The 13,135-nt window shown below is 35.3% G+C and overlaps 2 protein-coding genes across 4 annotated transcripts in view; both read left to right on the top strand.

The window, feature by feature from the left end:
* The first annotated feature begins 1,536 nt into the window (after window positions 1-1,536).
* LOC117622484 (protein IQ-DOMAIN 14-like) lies at window positions 1,537-5,019 on the top strand. Of its 3 annotated transcripts, none has more exons than XM_034353161.1 (4): window positions 1,537-1,861; window positions 2,608-3,052; window positions 3,833-4,039; window positions 4,122-5,019. In XM_034353161.1, exons 2-4 carry the CDS (start codon window positions 2,636-2,638, stop codon window positions 4,728-4,730), a joined length of 1,233 nt encoding a protein of 410 aa, XP_034209052.1. In that variant the 5' UTR covers window positions 1,537-1,861; window positions 2,608-2,635; the 3' UTR covers window positions 4,731-5,019. The 3 variants fall into 3 exon arrangements, with proteins under 3 accessions (XP_034209052.1, XP_034209053.1, XP_034209051.1); XM_034353162.1 differs by having other exon boundaries at window positions 2,595-3,052; window positions 4,125-5,019; XM_034353160.1 differs by having other exon boundaries at window positions 2,595-3,052.
* Window positions 5,020-11,913: 6,894 nt separating this feature from the next.
* Window positions 11,914-13,135, top strand: part of LOC117621299 — an 8,093-nt gene continuing 6,871 nt past the window's right edge. The window contains exons 1-2 of the mRNA XM_034351699.1: window positions 11,914-12,093; window positions 12,377-13,135. The exon at window positions 12,377-13,135 is cut by the window's right edge and continues 1,491 nt beyond it. Of these exons, the coding sequence (XP_034207590.1) occupies window positions 12,018-12,093; window positions 12,377-13,135 (835 nt within the window). The 5' untranslated portion in view covers window positions 11,914-12,017. The remainder of the gene's footprint in view (window positions 12,094-12,376) is intronic.

The following is a 13,135-nucleotide window of genomic DNA, read 5'->3' as shown; positions in this document are numbered from 1 at the left end:
TGCAAACTTAGAATAATAAAAAAGAGATAAAACTTGAAAAAACCAAGCCATAACAATACAAATAAAACTCTCACCAAGGAGAGATGAAAAGCTCTCACAAAGGAGAGATGAAAAACTCTCACAAAAGGAGAGGTGAAAACTACACAGAGAACCCAAAGAGTCTCTGCAACTTATTCCAAACATAAAGAAATTGCAAAAAAGATGGTGGTGGAGATCCGACGCCGAAATGCAGGTGAAGATCCGACGTTGAGCCGCAGCCGCCTTTAATGATTGGATGAAAATCATAACAAAACTAAGACAAATAGGGACAACCCTTTGTCTCTGAAAATGAGGGAAGAGGTGAAAGGAGGAAGAGAGGAAGAGAAGAGGGGAGAGGGGGGAAGAACAATGGCTTCCTCCCCCCTCAAAGTGAAAAAGGCTCTAAGAGTGTTTTTTGAGAGAAAGGGAGCTAGAGTTTTTGTGTTTTGGTCGATCCAACATTAATTGGAGGGTTTTCTACTATCCCCCTCTTACTCGCTCAAATTGATGAAATTGATTTCTTTTAATGTCAAAATGTTCCAACTTTCCATGTTCAAAGTTATTGTGTAACGTTATGCATTTAGTTGACTGGATTTTAGCCAAAACATTGGAGAAAGAATATATAAGATCCATACTATTTCCGGTTCCTTATATCCACATCATCATCTGACATAAATCAATAAAAACTGTTTTCGACCAAATAAAAAAAAAACTAAATAGAAACTGTGACAACAGGAAAAGGATCTGCATATTCAAAAATAAATAAATTTGAAGGAAATCAAAAAAAACCATTTTCATTTTCAAATCACCTGCTCCTAAAAGTTAAAGATGCCACAGAGTCAATGGCAGATTGCCATTTTTATCTAACTTTGGTATATCCCAAATATCAGGAAAAATTCAAAACCCAACATTTATGGAATTTCAAATCCCAAGATTACCCCCTCCCCTTCTCTCTCTACCTCTCTTTCTCTCTCTGCCTGTCTCTCTCTCTTCTTAATAAGCAGCGTCTGCATCCCCCCAATGGATTCAGATCTGCTTGATCAGCTCTCGTTTGGGAAAGACCCATTGTCAACCAAAGCTCTGTTTCAAAGATTTTGATGCAGAAAGAATGGCAGAGACTGAGTTAAGAATCATGGAGAAGAGGGAATCACTGTGAAAAAGATACGGAAACTGATCAAACATCTTCTCTCCAACCCAAGATAGAAAGCAAAGTCTCAGCCTTTTTCGGCTCTCTCACTCATACAACTCTTTTTAGGGACAAAGGAGAAGCTATAAAAAGCTGTCCTTTTTAGTGGGTAAATGGGCTTTTAATGCCTGCACTGTTTTTCCAGCTCTTATAGTGCACAGTCTGAGTCTACTTCAACATATAACAGATAGAGAGAGAGAGATATCAGAGAAATTTATGGCTTTAATTATAAGTTAAGAAGGGTAGAGGGTTGGAGAAGCAGAAGATAGCAGAAAGGGGTATTCTTTTTTTTTTTTTTTCTCTTTCTTATAGGAGAGAGAGAGAGAGGGAGGAAGAAGCATAATACTCTGAAGGGTTTTTGAAAGAGAAGCTTTTGAAAAAGAAAACAAAATTCGGAAAATATTCACGGGATTGTCAGTGGGTAATTGGGTATCTTTCATTTTGAGTACACGTTGCTCCAGAAAGTTGAGATTTTTAGTGAGAGAGAGAGAGAGAGAGAGTAGAAATAGATAGAGAGTGAAGCGGTGGTGGTGGTGCCTTTTGTCGTTGTAGTTTTGCCAAGTTTAGTCAGAAGACAAAGTGGGAGTAAATTCGGCGCTTTTTTTGAATTTAAGATTTTAAGGAGGCGGTGTGAAGTGAAGTGGTGGGGACATCTGGGTAAGTCTCCCTTTTCTGTGAAAATGTATACATTAAGCTTCTGCACTTTTCATGCTTTGCTTTGTCTGTAATTCTTGTTTGTTTACTTGGGGTGAGTTTTTGAAGCTTTGGTTGGTTGTATTATAATGGATTTGAACCTCTGCATCTTTCTGTGACACTTTTTGTCTTGTAATGCAGTTCTTCACGAGGTGCTGTCAGAATTTCACCAAAGAAAATAAAAAACCAAGTTTTATCCCCATTTATATTTTAAGGTTTTGATGCTTTTTTGTTTGTTAATCTTTTGCTCCACACTTCTTTGCTTGCAACCTGTAAAGATTCTGAGAGATCTTGCAGAGACCCTTTATGCTCTATTTTAGCTAGCTCACTTTTGGTTTTGTTCCCTTTTGGATTGAGTTTTTTTCAAAAACATTTATATTTATTTCTTTATTTCTTGCTCTAGTGCCTCTTGGAAATGCCTTTCTCCTAGTTTCTCACTCCGAAATCTAGTGAGTAAAAATGGGGATAGCTTACTAGGTTGTGGTGCTCACTTCACTTTGCTCTTTAACTCACTTCACAAACATTCTCTTTATCTTTCTAGGACTTTCTCCACTTGTTTCTCTCTCCCTTTTTCTCTCGCTCTCTCCACATTTGGTGCTTTGTTGGTGTTTGTTTCTTCATAAACTCCACCTGGGTCTTTTGAGTTTTGACTTACCCTTTACTTAACCTTTGCCTCCTTTTAACTTTCTCTCTCCAGCTTGTATCTTCAGATTCTAGAAAGAGAGAAAGAGCAAAAATATGGGGAGAGCTACAAGATGGTTGAAGGGCTTGTTGGGGATGAAGAAAGAGAAAGACCATGTTGGCAATACAAGCACTACGTCTGGTGATCGGAAGGAGAAGAAACGGTGGAGTTTTGCCAAGTCGGGGAAAGACACAGGTAGTACAATTGATCATGTGACAAACAATCTTCCACCAAATGTTCCTGTCCCCGACTCTGCTTGGCTCAGATCCTATCTTGCTGAGTCAGACAAGGAGCAGAACAAGCACGCAATTGCGGTGGCTGCTGCCACCGCAGCTGCTGCTGATGCCGCTGTGGCCGCGGCTCAGGCGGCCGTGGCGGTTGTGAGGCTGACAAGTCAAGGCGGTGGACTCATGTTTGGAAAAAAAGAGAGATGGGCTGCAATGAAGATTCAAACTGTTTTCAGAGGCTATCTGGTAAGTGGGTTCTCAGTTTTTAATCCAGTCCTTACCTTAAATTGATTATTGGTATGTTTGGTTTTGCTTAGAGAATGTTGCATTGAAACTCTGCTTGATATGGTTGCGTGAAATGTTAGTAAATTTTGACTACGCTTTGGTTGGCTTTATGGAAGTTGTTTTCTTAGTTCTTACTTCTATGTCTGCTCGCAAAAAGTTGTGAAATTGTTTCCAAATCCTAATGGAACAGTAGAATACCAACATTTGTCGACTATTGCTTCCAAATCCTATGGAACAGTAAAAACAATTGTTTTCTTGGTCAATCAAACGGCTGAGAATTGTTCTTCCCTCCCCTGTTTCTGACCGGGCTACTCATTCTGTAAGCCCCCATGCCCGAATGTTATGTGTTTGAAATTTGAAATCTTGTTTCTTGGAACAGGGTCATGATTGTACTGCATGCCCCCATTTGTGTTATGATTTCGGTTTTCTTGCTTTTTTTTTTAGCAATGATTTATTTTCTAAAGTTGGCATTGGTTTTTCACCTTATTTTCATTTGCACAAATTGGGCTGCTACATTTGTGACTAGTTTTATTATTTGTGTTATGATTTCGGTTTTCTTGCTTCTTTTTTTTAGCAATGATTTATTTTCTAAAGTTGGCATTGGTTTTTCACCTTATTTTCATTTGCACAAATTGGGCTGCTACATTTGTGACTAGTTTTATTATGAACTTGCAAAACCTACCCCAACTTCCTCTGGTATGTGCATTGTTCTGTTGAATCTAAATTTGGTTTTGCCTTCAGGCACGAAAGGCACACCGAGCTCTTAGAGGACTGGTTAAGTTACAGGCTCTTGTTAGAGGCTATCTTGTTCGGAAACGGGCTGCTGCTACTCTTCACAGTATGCAAGCTCTTTTTAGAGCACAGACAACTGTCCGATTCCAGCGGGCACGGCGTTCTTTCAATAAAGAGAACAGGTTTCTACCTGAAATCAAAGCCCGGAAGTCCGTTGTAAGTGCTAATTTCACCAACCTCTAATATTGGATCACATTTTACATTTGACTTCTTTCTTACACATAAAATGTGTTTATAGCAGGAAAGATTTGACGATGCAAGAAGTGAATTTTATAGCAGGAGGCTATCTGCAACTTATGAAACTTCCATTAATGGCTTTGATGAAAGCCCAAAAATTGTGGAAATTGACACATTCAAAACCAGATCCAGGTCTCGTAGATTCAACACCATACTATCTGAATGTAGTGAAGACCTGCCTTACCAAACAATCTCATCACCACTTCCCTGTCCATTTCCAACCCGTATTTCTATACCTGATAGACAGAAGCCTCAAGATTTTGAATGGTGCTTTAATGGTGACGAATGCAAGTTCTCTACTGCCCACAACACTCCGCGGTTCACAAACTCTTTTCGATCCAATGCTCCCAGTACACCAGCCAAGAGTGTTTGTGGAGACAGCTTCTTTCAGCCTTACTCAAACTTCCCAAACTACATGTCAAGCACTCAATCATTCAACGCAAAGTCAAGGTCCCACAGTGCCCCTAAGCAAAGGCCGGAACCAGGGCCGAAGAAGAGGCTTTCGCTTAATGAAATGATGGCAGCAAGAAACAGCATAAGCGGAGTTCGAATGCATCGATCGTGTAATCAAGTCCAAGAAGAAGAAGAGGAAGAAGTCTTGAATTATTGAGCAAGCTGCAATTAGAAAGGTCCTCTGTCTTTGGTTAAAATCAGGGAGGGCTTTGCATAGAAGATGGTAAAAAAAAACAGATTGGAGAGAAGAACTTCTCTGTGCCTTATTTTCCCCACTTTAGTATTAACAATGAATAGGGTAGAACACAGAGTGCTTGTGTAAATTCTTTTTTTTTTTTCCTTCCATTTTCCTTTTTCTCAACAGTTTCTTTCAAATTGTGTCTTATGATCTAATGAGTAAATGAGATGAAAGGAGCTTCTACATGTTAATTTTCTGAGAATCACAATTCTGGTCTTGGCAAACAATAATCACAAAAATGGCACCAAATGGCAAAAGGATTCTACTATTTGGCCTTTGCCAAAAATATTCATGAAAAGCTAACAGAGTCTAACTCAATGAAAAATAACATTAACTTGCAGACTATAGGTCTCATGCCACAGACACAAAGGAATTTTACTATGATTATGAAAGAGCCTCAAAAATGCACAAGTCTCAAGTTGTTGGTTTGCCTAGGCACGTAGCAGAAATAGACAAAAAAGATCTCATTTTCCATCCGTTGCTAAATTCATAGTAGTTTGTGGATTTCAAGCAGGGATAAGAATAACTTCAGAACATTATTGAAGCAGGAGCCGTATTATGCAGGAATTTGAAATCTTTTTGAACCCCCTACTTTCCCACCAAAGAGCTCAGCTGCTTAGCTTCCGCGAAGCTTCTGTTTCTCTCTGTCCTAGGCTTGTGGCTAGCCTGATTTAATAAACTGGACTCTGGTTCTTTTGCCTTGCATTTATATATTTAGGCAGTGATTGAGACATATTTTGATGAGCAACGTTTAAATTTGTCCTTTACAACGGAAAAATAATAATTTATTTTCCAAAAATTGCAGAGAAAGACAGTGGTGGGTTCAAAACTTCAGATCCCATCGATGATGCAAATGAGAATTAAGAAATTATCAAACCCAATCGTGAAGCTGATGTAGGAATTAACAATGAATGTGCATTTTATAATCCAATGTTCATAAATTCTCCCTCATTAAGATGAGAATTGTGTAACGTTGTGCTAAGAAGAGATGTTTTGTCTAACACCCCTCCTTTACTACAATAAGGATTTGTTTTTGCCCATAAGTCTTTGCTCCATATATATATATATATATATATGAGGATTGGGAAAAGGGGAGGGTACGTAAGAATGGAATTTTTTTGCTCTGAATATATACGTGATAAATGTTTTACCATTGAAGTTAGAAATCTCGATAGTCATGACCTCATATTGTGTTACATTATGTTTCTTATTATGTATACACGTAAGAGCATTCACAGTGGGAGAGTGTATAATGAGATGTATGTTAAATATACACCATTTGTGATCAGAATCACCCGTAATAAAGAGGTGTAAACGAGTGTAAATTTGCATTACCACCATGATATGCAAATTTAGATGCACATGTACATCTTTTTTCACATCTCTTGCAGATAGGACCTACATGAGAAAAAGTTAGAAAAAGTGAACAAAAGTGGGACCTATAGCAGAAAAGGTGAAAGAAATCAATTATACATCTTTAAATTTACATATTCTCCATTGAAGCAAAAACCTCAAAAGTGTAAAAGTGACTTTGCATACTTAAAAATACACCTTCTCATTGTGGATGCTCTAATAGGTGAGGCCCCTTTTATAAATTTTAGCCATAGGAATTGTTGTTTATAAGTAGTTACAAAAATAAGTTGTATAGTTGCACTGTTTTACGAACTCATAGAAGCGCAAGACCCGAGTGTCAATAGTGAAAAATGACTCCACAAGCAGTCTTGCACGCGCTCAAACTGCAAATGGGCCAAAAAGTAGAAAACTACACACAGAAAGGAAGGGAAGGAAGGAAGGCTAGGGTTTTTAATTTGTTTTCGAAAATGAAGAAATCAAGGAAAGGGTATGGTATTATTATTGTTGTAGACCAGACCCCATGCATGGATTTTAAATTTCTTTTCAGCAATGATTAGGGCTTTGATGTGATTGATGGGTATGTGGGTTTGGTTTCTTTGGAACTGGTGATGACTTTTTCCAAGTTTTCCCTCATGTTGATTGCTTGCCTAAACTGGTGATGACTTGGATATGATGATATATGGCCCACCAACTCAAAGCTCAAACTGGTAAAAAGTTTTTTTTTTTAAAAACATGATTATAAAGGGCAATTTGGGTACCTGAGCCAGTCTTTGACTGAATCCCTTATCCTTTTTATCTTCCTTTCCTAAGCCATACATCATCATCATCATCGTCTTCATCTTCTTCTGGATGGAGTCATTGCGTTTGAACACTTCGTGCAGCGTGCCTGTAAGGTTCTCTGAGGTTTGTCCTTCACCACCAATAATAATCATGATAATATATAATGCACTTGTTTTATTGACATTTGATTTGATATATATGTCGTTGATTACTTAATTTGTGACAAACTAGGCCTAGGGTTGTCGAACCTCATTATGACATTTGTGTGGTTTTGAAGACTTAAAGTTGGAAGGTAATGGATTAGTGTTCGATGTTTGGTTTGTACATGTAGTAGTGTAGTTTAGAAATGCTGTTCTTATTTTCGAACAATGAAACCAACATTTTAAAAACAGACAAGATATTGAACTTAGAACTCTATACTCAAGCTCGTTTATGTAACATCAAGTCTAAATCTATACTCAAAACAATAAATTGACCTCAAACATGAATTCATGATTGAAAGCTTCAATCCTTGACTAAGATCTTGTACATTGGAACTGACACTTTAGCACTTGAACATCCAAAATTAGGTTTTAAACCTGGACTTCGAATCCTAGCCTTTAAATCGAAATCTTGAGCTCAAATCCGACTCAGAACTTGATTTATCCGTCAAATCGTAACATTAATTTTTCTTTTCCTCTTTTGTCTCTCAAATGGTTTGATTGCATTTTTCATTTTTGTTTCTTTAATTTAGTGTATAGACAAAGGATGCTTGAAAATACACAGAAAATAGTGTAGGTAAAACTGAAAATGTATAGAAGGTTTCTGAATTGTAAACATACCATGGAACATCGGGTCTCCTTCCTAAATTGAAACAACAAAAATAAACCAGAACAACAAGGGGTCATGAAGTCCAATTTCGGCATATTTATCAGGAAGAAAACTTCATGGTGGATTCTGTGGTTAGTTTAGATCATGCTCTCAACCCTTCTCGTCTGTGGGAGATAGGGGCGGACCTATTAAGGCGCAAGGAGGTGCAGTTGCACCTCCCCTCGCCAGAAAAACCATTGTAGGTGCTTCAGATTGCTCTTTTGCTCAACTGGTGTACAGATTACCTTATACTTTTATTTATTTTTATACTACTCCATTTACTTAAGTTTACAATGTAAATAAGGAGGTACCCCTCATTTGGATTCAAATAAAAATAATAGAAAATAAAATTTCCACCAAATCAAAATATGAAAATTCGGTTTTAGTGCAAAATACGATTTAGGCTAAAAATGATGGCTCATTAAGTCAATATATACTTCATACTAAAATCCCATAAAATCAAGTTTTCTTATTTGATGTATAAGGAATAAAAGCCAACAAAAATTATCTTGAGAAAATGATTATTCCGAAAAACTATTTTTCATACTTAGTCAATATTGCACCTCCGCTAAAAAATTTCTGGGTCCGCCAGTGGTGGGAGAATAGGGTTCCTCTGTCTGTTACAAACTCCTTCTATTTTGATCTTCCCGGGGCTCCATGCCCGAGAGGATTTCTCTTGTAATTCCTTTTTTCTTTTTATTTTTTTTTTAAAAAACCATGAACAGTAATTCAAATGATGAAATAAATTTTTTTTTGGGACATGAAGATGGAATAATCTTAAAATATTATATTAAGATTTAATGATAAAGTATAATCGAAGTTTAAAATTTTTAGAGACAAGTTTTTCCATATAAATAAGGAACAAGAAAATTGCACTTCTTATTTAAACACATTCGAATGTGCACGTATTAAAGCTTTGGTTGAGTTTCAGAACCAAATAAAGTAAAATTCTTTTCGACCAAAAGAAGAAAAGAAAAAAGTGTAAAGGCTTCTATATATATATATATATATCAAAAAAAGAAAAGGAAAAAAAAGGTGTCTCAAAGGCATCAATTTTGGCATCCGATCTTTCTAAATATTTCTCCTTGTTTCTTTTGATAAAACAAAATAAGATTCCTAATCTCCCAAAAGTTACTGCAAATCTTTAGTAAAGCTAAATATATATACACGTACCATAAAAGCTTCTTTTTGCATGAAATGTTACGTGAAAAGTTAAATTGACCAATCAAATATCTTTCTTAATGCTTGAGAAGAAAAATTATCTCTCTTGTCATAGAAAATGTCACTTCTGAAACAATTCAGCCATGAACTTTTTTTTTTTCCAAGAAAACTTTGACCATAAACTTTGATTTAAATGAGACTGATATTTTGTAATGCCTTTCTCATATAATAAATTTTAAATATTTAAATCCTAGTTAATAAGTTACGGAACGAGAAAAGTAGGAATAAAAAATATGAAGAAACGAGTTAAATTATAGGTTAAACTCTCGACCACAAGCATCATTGCATGAACTGATCAATTTTGAGTTAAATGTCAATATTTTAAAACTGTCCACATGCAGATGTCATGTTTGATAAAACAAACATTTCTCAATTAACTAACACACTACTAAACAATATTTGAACAGAAAAAAGAGACGTTGAGAACTGCAAGACAAGATTAATTAATGTATTCGTGACCTTAATAAACCAGTATGCCTCATCTGATTCAAACACTGACAAACACAATTCTTTATACGATTTGTTTGAAAAAAAAAAAGCACTTGCTACGAGAATAGGAAGGTCGAATATGTTTGGTTGAGCGGCTATATGCTTTCGTCATGTCATCTCATTGTGCTTTTGAACAAATTATAAAAAAAGTCATAAGATTTCAAAACCCATTAAGATAATCATATTTCTGACTCCTGAGGGGTCTCGTTTTAATCGATCCCTTAAATCTGATTAATTAATGCTAATGTTGGTTTGAAAACTTTGAAGCTTAGTCAAAAGTTGCATTAATCGTACTGTAGAGATTTTGCTTTTGGTTTATGTGCTTTGTTCCTAAGCACTATTTCAAAATCAAAGGCTAGCAATTTGGCATCACCTCAACCCTAATCGTCCTTTTGTCGGCACATTAGGTTTTTTTTATTAATTTTATTTATTACTTGGATAAGGTTTTGGGTTCTCAATGCCTAACAGCTTCACTCGTACATCCAAGTCTTTTCATCTATTAATTTACATCTTAAATATGAGTTTTGATAAGGTTTGGATTTTAAAGGTACAAATTTGCAAAGACCCAACGAGTTCATCATCTTTATGACTAATGTACTGGTTTTGACTTTTATGACTAATGTACTGGTTTGAATTTTAGTTCATCATCTTTATGACTTTTATGACTAATGTACTGGTTTGAATTTTAATTCCAACCATTTAATACATTCTAATATAATGGTTAAAAACTTGTCCTGTAATTTGTGTAAAAAAATATGATGCTATTGACCCGCTCCTTCTCAGATTTTAGGTTTTTTTTCACAGAAATCTCTGGAAGTTTTTGAAATTACACGAATACCCTTATTTTAAATTGTTTTCATAGAACCCTTTTTCGTTGATTATTCGTCCAAAACTTGATGATTTCATTTATATAAAAAAGTGTGTAAATGACAAAATCAACCTCAATGAATGTATATGCAATATAATCTTAAAGGCTAATTTTGTTATTTGGAGAATTTTTTATATATAAAATCATCAATCTTTGATGAAAATTAATTAAAATGGATGCTGTGAAATCAATTTTTAAAACCTCAAAGGATGTTCGTATAATTTTTAAAATCTCAAAGAATTTTAAAAAAAGACCGAAAATCTGAAGAGATGTTTGTGTAAATAACTCTATGAAATAACTCAAAAAATTTCCAACAATCATCTTACGGAAAATGTGAATATATGTTTCGAATGAGAGCATGGATTTGCTTTTTTGTTTTAGTACAGTGGGGCCAAGGGCCTAAGTAAAACAAATCTACATGAGTGTTTCTGGGCCTAACTAAAATCTTCCAACAAAAAATGGACGATTTAAGAAAAAGACCAAATGAGTATGGCATGCCCATATGAGCAACCCCACCAGCTATAAATCTTACTATGCCAAGCCCATATGAGCAATAGAAATTAAATTTCTTTGCATCCAATAATTGTCCTTTGAACCCGTTCCATTATTTTTTTCCCTTCCGCCGAAACTTTCCATTTCCATAAAATATCACAAGCCTCTTTTCACTCGCTTCTACACCTATGAGAGGCTTTTTTTAAAAAAAATTAAATTTATTTTAGAATTAAAAAAAATAAAAGGTAGTTGTGTTCTATAAAAATAGGATTTATTATCTGATTTTTCTTTTAATTTTAATTTTTTTAAAATATAAAAAAGTGTGAACTTACCATATTGTCTTCATTTAATTAATAATTTCAATTCTTAATGTTTGCATTAACCAATGACATTTTATGATATTTTAAATGTTTTACCATTCTTTGCCTTTTGCTTTATAAATATAGATTCCTTGCCCTATCCACCTAAGAAGTTCCTCCACAAAACAAATGAGATTTTGACACATGTCAATTTCATTGAACTTTTTCTTTTTATGAAATTCTTTTAATTTTCTCAAAAAAAAATTTAACAAGAGTCAAAATCCCATTTGCTTTGAGGATGAACTTTTAATTTGATGACAAGTGCTAGAATTTTTAAAAAAATATTCTGTTTTGGTAACTAAATTTTAAAACTTTTGGTGACTAAAATATTATTTATACTAGACACGGACATTTTTTTTATTGTTTATTTTTATAAATAGTTTTAATTATTTACTATATGTTGTTTTTACACTGACTAAAATATTATTTTGTTTTGGTAACGAAATTATTGTGTGTGTGTTTTTAAAAAAAATGGATTGGGATTTGATTTTGACATTCATTACTAGTTATCCATTGTGGAGCAGTAATATAGTAAAATTAGGTAAGAGGCCCGATTTTATCATCCACGTCAGAATTGATATCCACCAACCAATTTTTGTACCGTTGCAAAATTTGCCTTCCAACGGTCATCTTCGTAGTTATATTATAATCTCCAACGGTCACAAAATTCAAATATCAGGTTTCTCTCAATTCTGCAGCAGAAGCAAACAGAAAACCATATCATATTCTGAGCACCAGAAACTAAACACACATCCATTGTTACCAACTTACCAAGAAGAACACAGTGAGAAAAAAATGGAGGGTTCTGATAAGGTTCTTTTATTATCAACACCAACTAGGCGCTCTGTAACACAAGAGCCCTCTGCATCTGGTACTCTCTCTCTCTTTCTCTCTCTCTCTCTCTCTCTCTCTCTCTCTCTCTCAGTGTTTGTAGTTTTGATTTGCCAATAAGACGTTTGTATAAAATAAAAAACAATTTCAATATGCTAAAAATAGTTCATAATTCATAGTTCAAGTTTAGGAAAGATAGATACTCCATTTCTTTTTTCTTCTGTTTTGCAAAACGAAGCATTAGAAATGTAAAACTCTTTTGATTCATCATATATTCTAGTTTTTGTTTCAATAATTGTTTTCTTTCTTTCCAAAATACGCAGACGAAAATGATCAATATTATCAGCAAGTGGGCAATTCCCATCTGCGGAGCCCAAAGAAACCAATGGCAAAGAATTACATGTCCCCAACTATATCTGCAACGTCCAAGGCCATTGTTTCAAGAAAGAACATCTTAGGCGAAAGAAATGAGGCATCCGAACCCAAATTTTCCAATACCCTTGTTGAAAAGTTCTCCCATATAGGTACTGATAATGGTAATGATTCTTTATCCCAAGCCTTGCCATTAACCCCTTCAGTTTTTCAATGCCATGATGATGGTAAAGCTCTTTCTGATAGTTTGTCTTCAAGGCCTTATGACCCTATAACTAATTACCTTTCTCCGAGGCCTCAATTTCTCCGATACAACCCAAATAGGCGCCGGGAGCGTTTTCTTGGCCTAGAATATGGCGGTACCGAAAGAAATGAAGACTTGGGTATTAGTAGAAGTGGTTCTTTCGATTCCCAGAAAGCTATTGATGAGGAAGCTGGATCTATTACCACTCCAAGTTCTTTGGCTTCTCCCCGTCAGGATGGTCTTCTTAGCAGAAGTGGTTCTTTCAATTCCCAGAAAGCTACTGATGAGGAAGCTGGAGCCGTTACGACTCCCGGTTCTTTGGCTTCTCCTCGTCAGGATGGTCTTACTAAGCAAGGAGATGCAGAAGTTGAGGTGAGTGATGGAGAAATTGAGGAGAGTGATGAGGAAATTGAGGGAAGTAATGAGGAAATTGAGGAAAGTGATGAGGAATATGAGGAGGTGAAGG

The sequence above is a fragment of the Prunus dulcis genome, chromosome 3 (genome assembly GCF_902201215.1).
Source record: "Prunus dulcis chromosome 3, ALMONDv2, whole genome shotgun sequence".
NCBI lineage: Eukaryota > Viridiplantae > Streptophyta > Magnoliopsida > Rosales > Rosaceae > Prunus > Prunus dulcis.
The sequence above is the reverse complement of the archived record's forward strand: the minus strand, read 5'-3'. Positions and strand labels throughout refer to the sequence as shown.

Excerpts from the sequence above, each read along its gene's own strand:
- LOC117622484 (XM_034353161.1), top strand. The coding sequence starts at position 2,636 with ATGGGGAGAGCTACAAGATGGTTGAAGGGCTTGTTGGGGATGAAGAAA. Across the intron at positions 3,053-3,832 it reads CTGTTTTCAGAGGCTATCTG|GCACGAAAGGCACACCGAGC; the intron begins GTAAGTGGGTTC and ends TTTTGCCTTCAG. Across the intron at positions 4,040-4,121 it reads TCAAAGCCCGGAAGTCCGTT|CAGGAAAGATTTGACGATGC; the intron begins GTAAGTGCTAAT and ends ATGTGTTTATAG.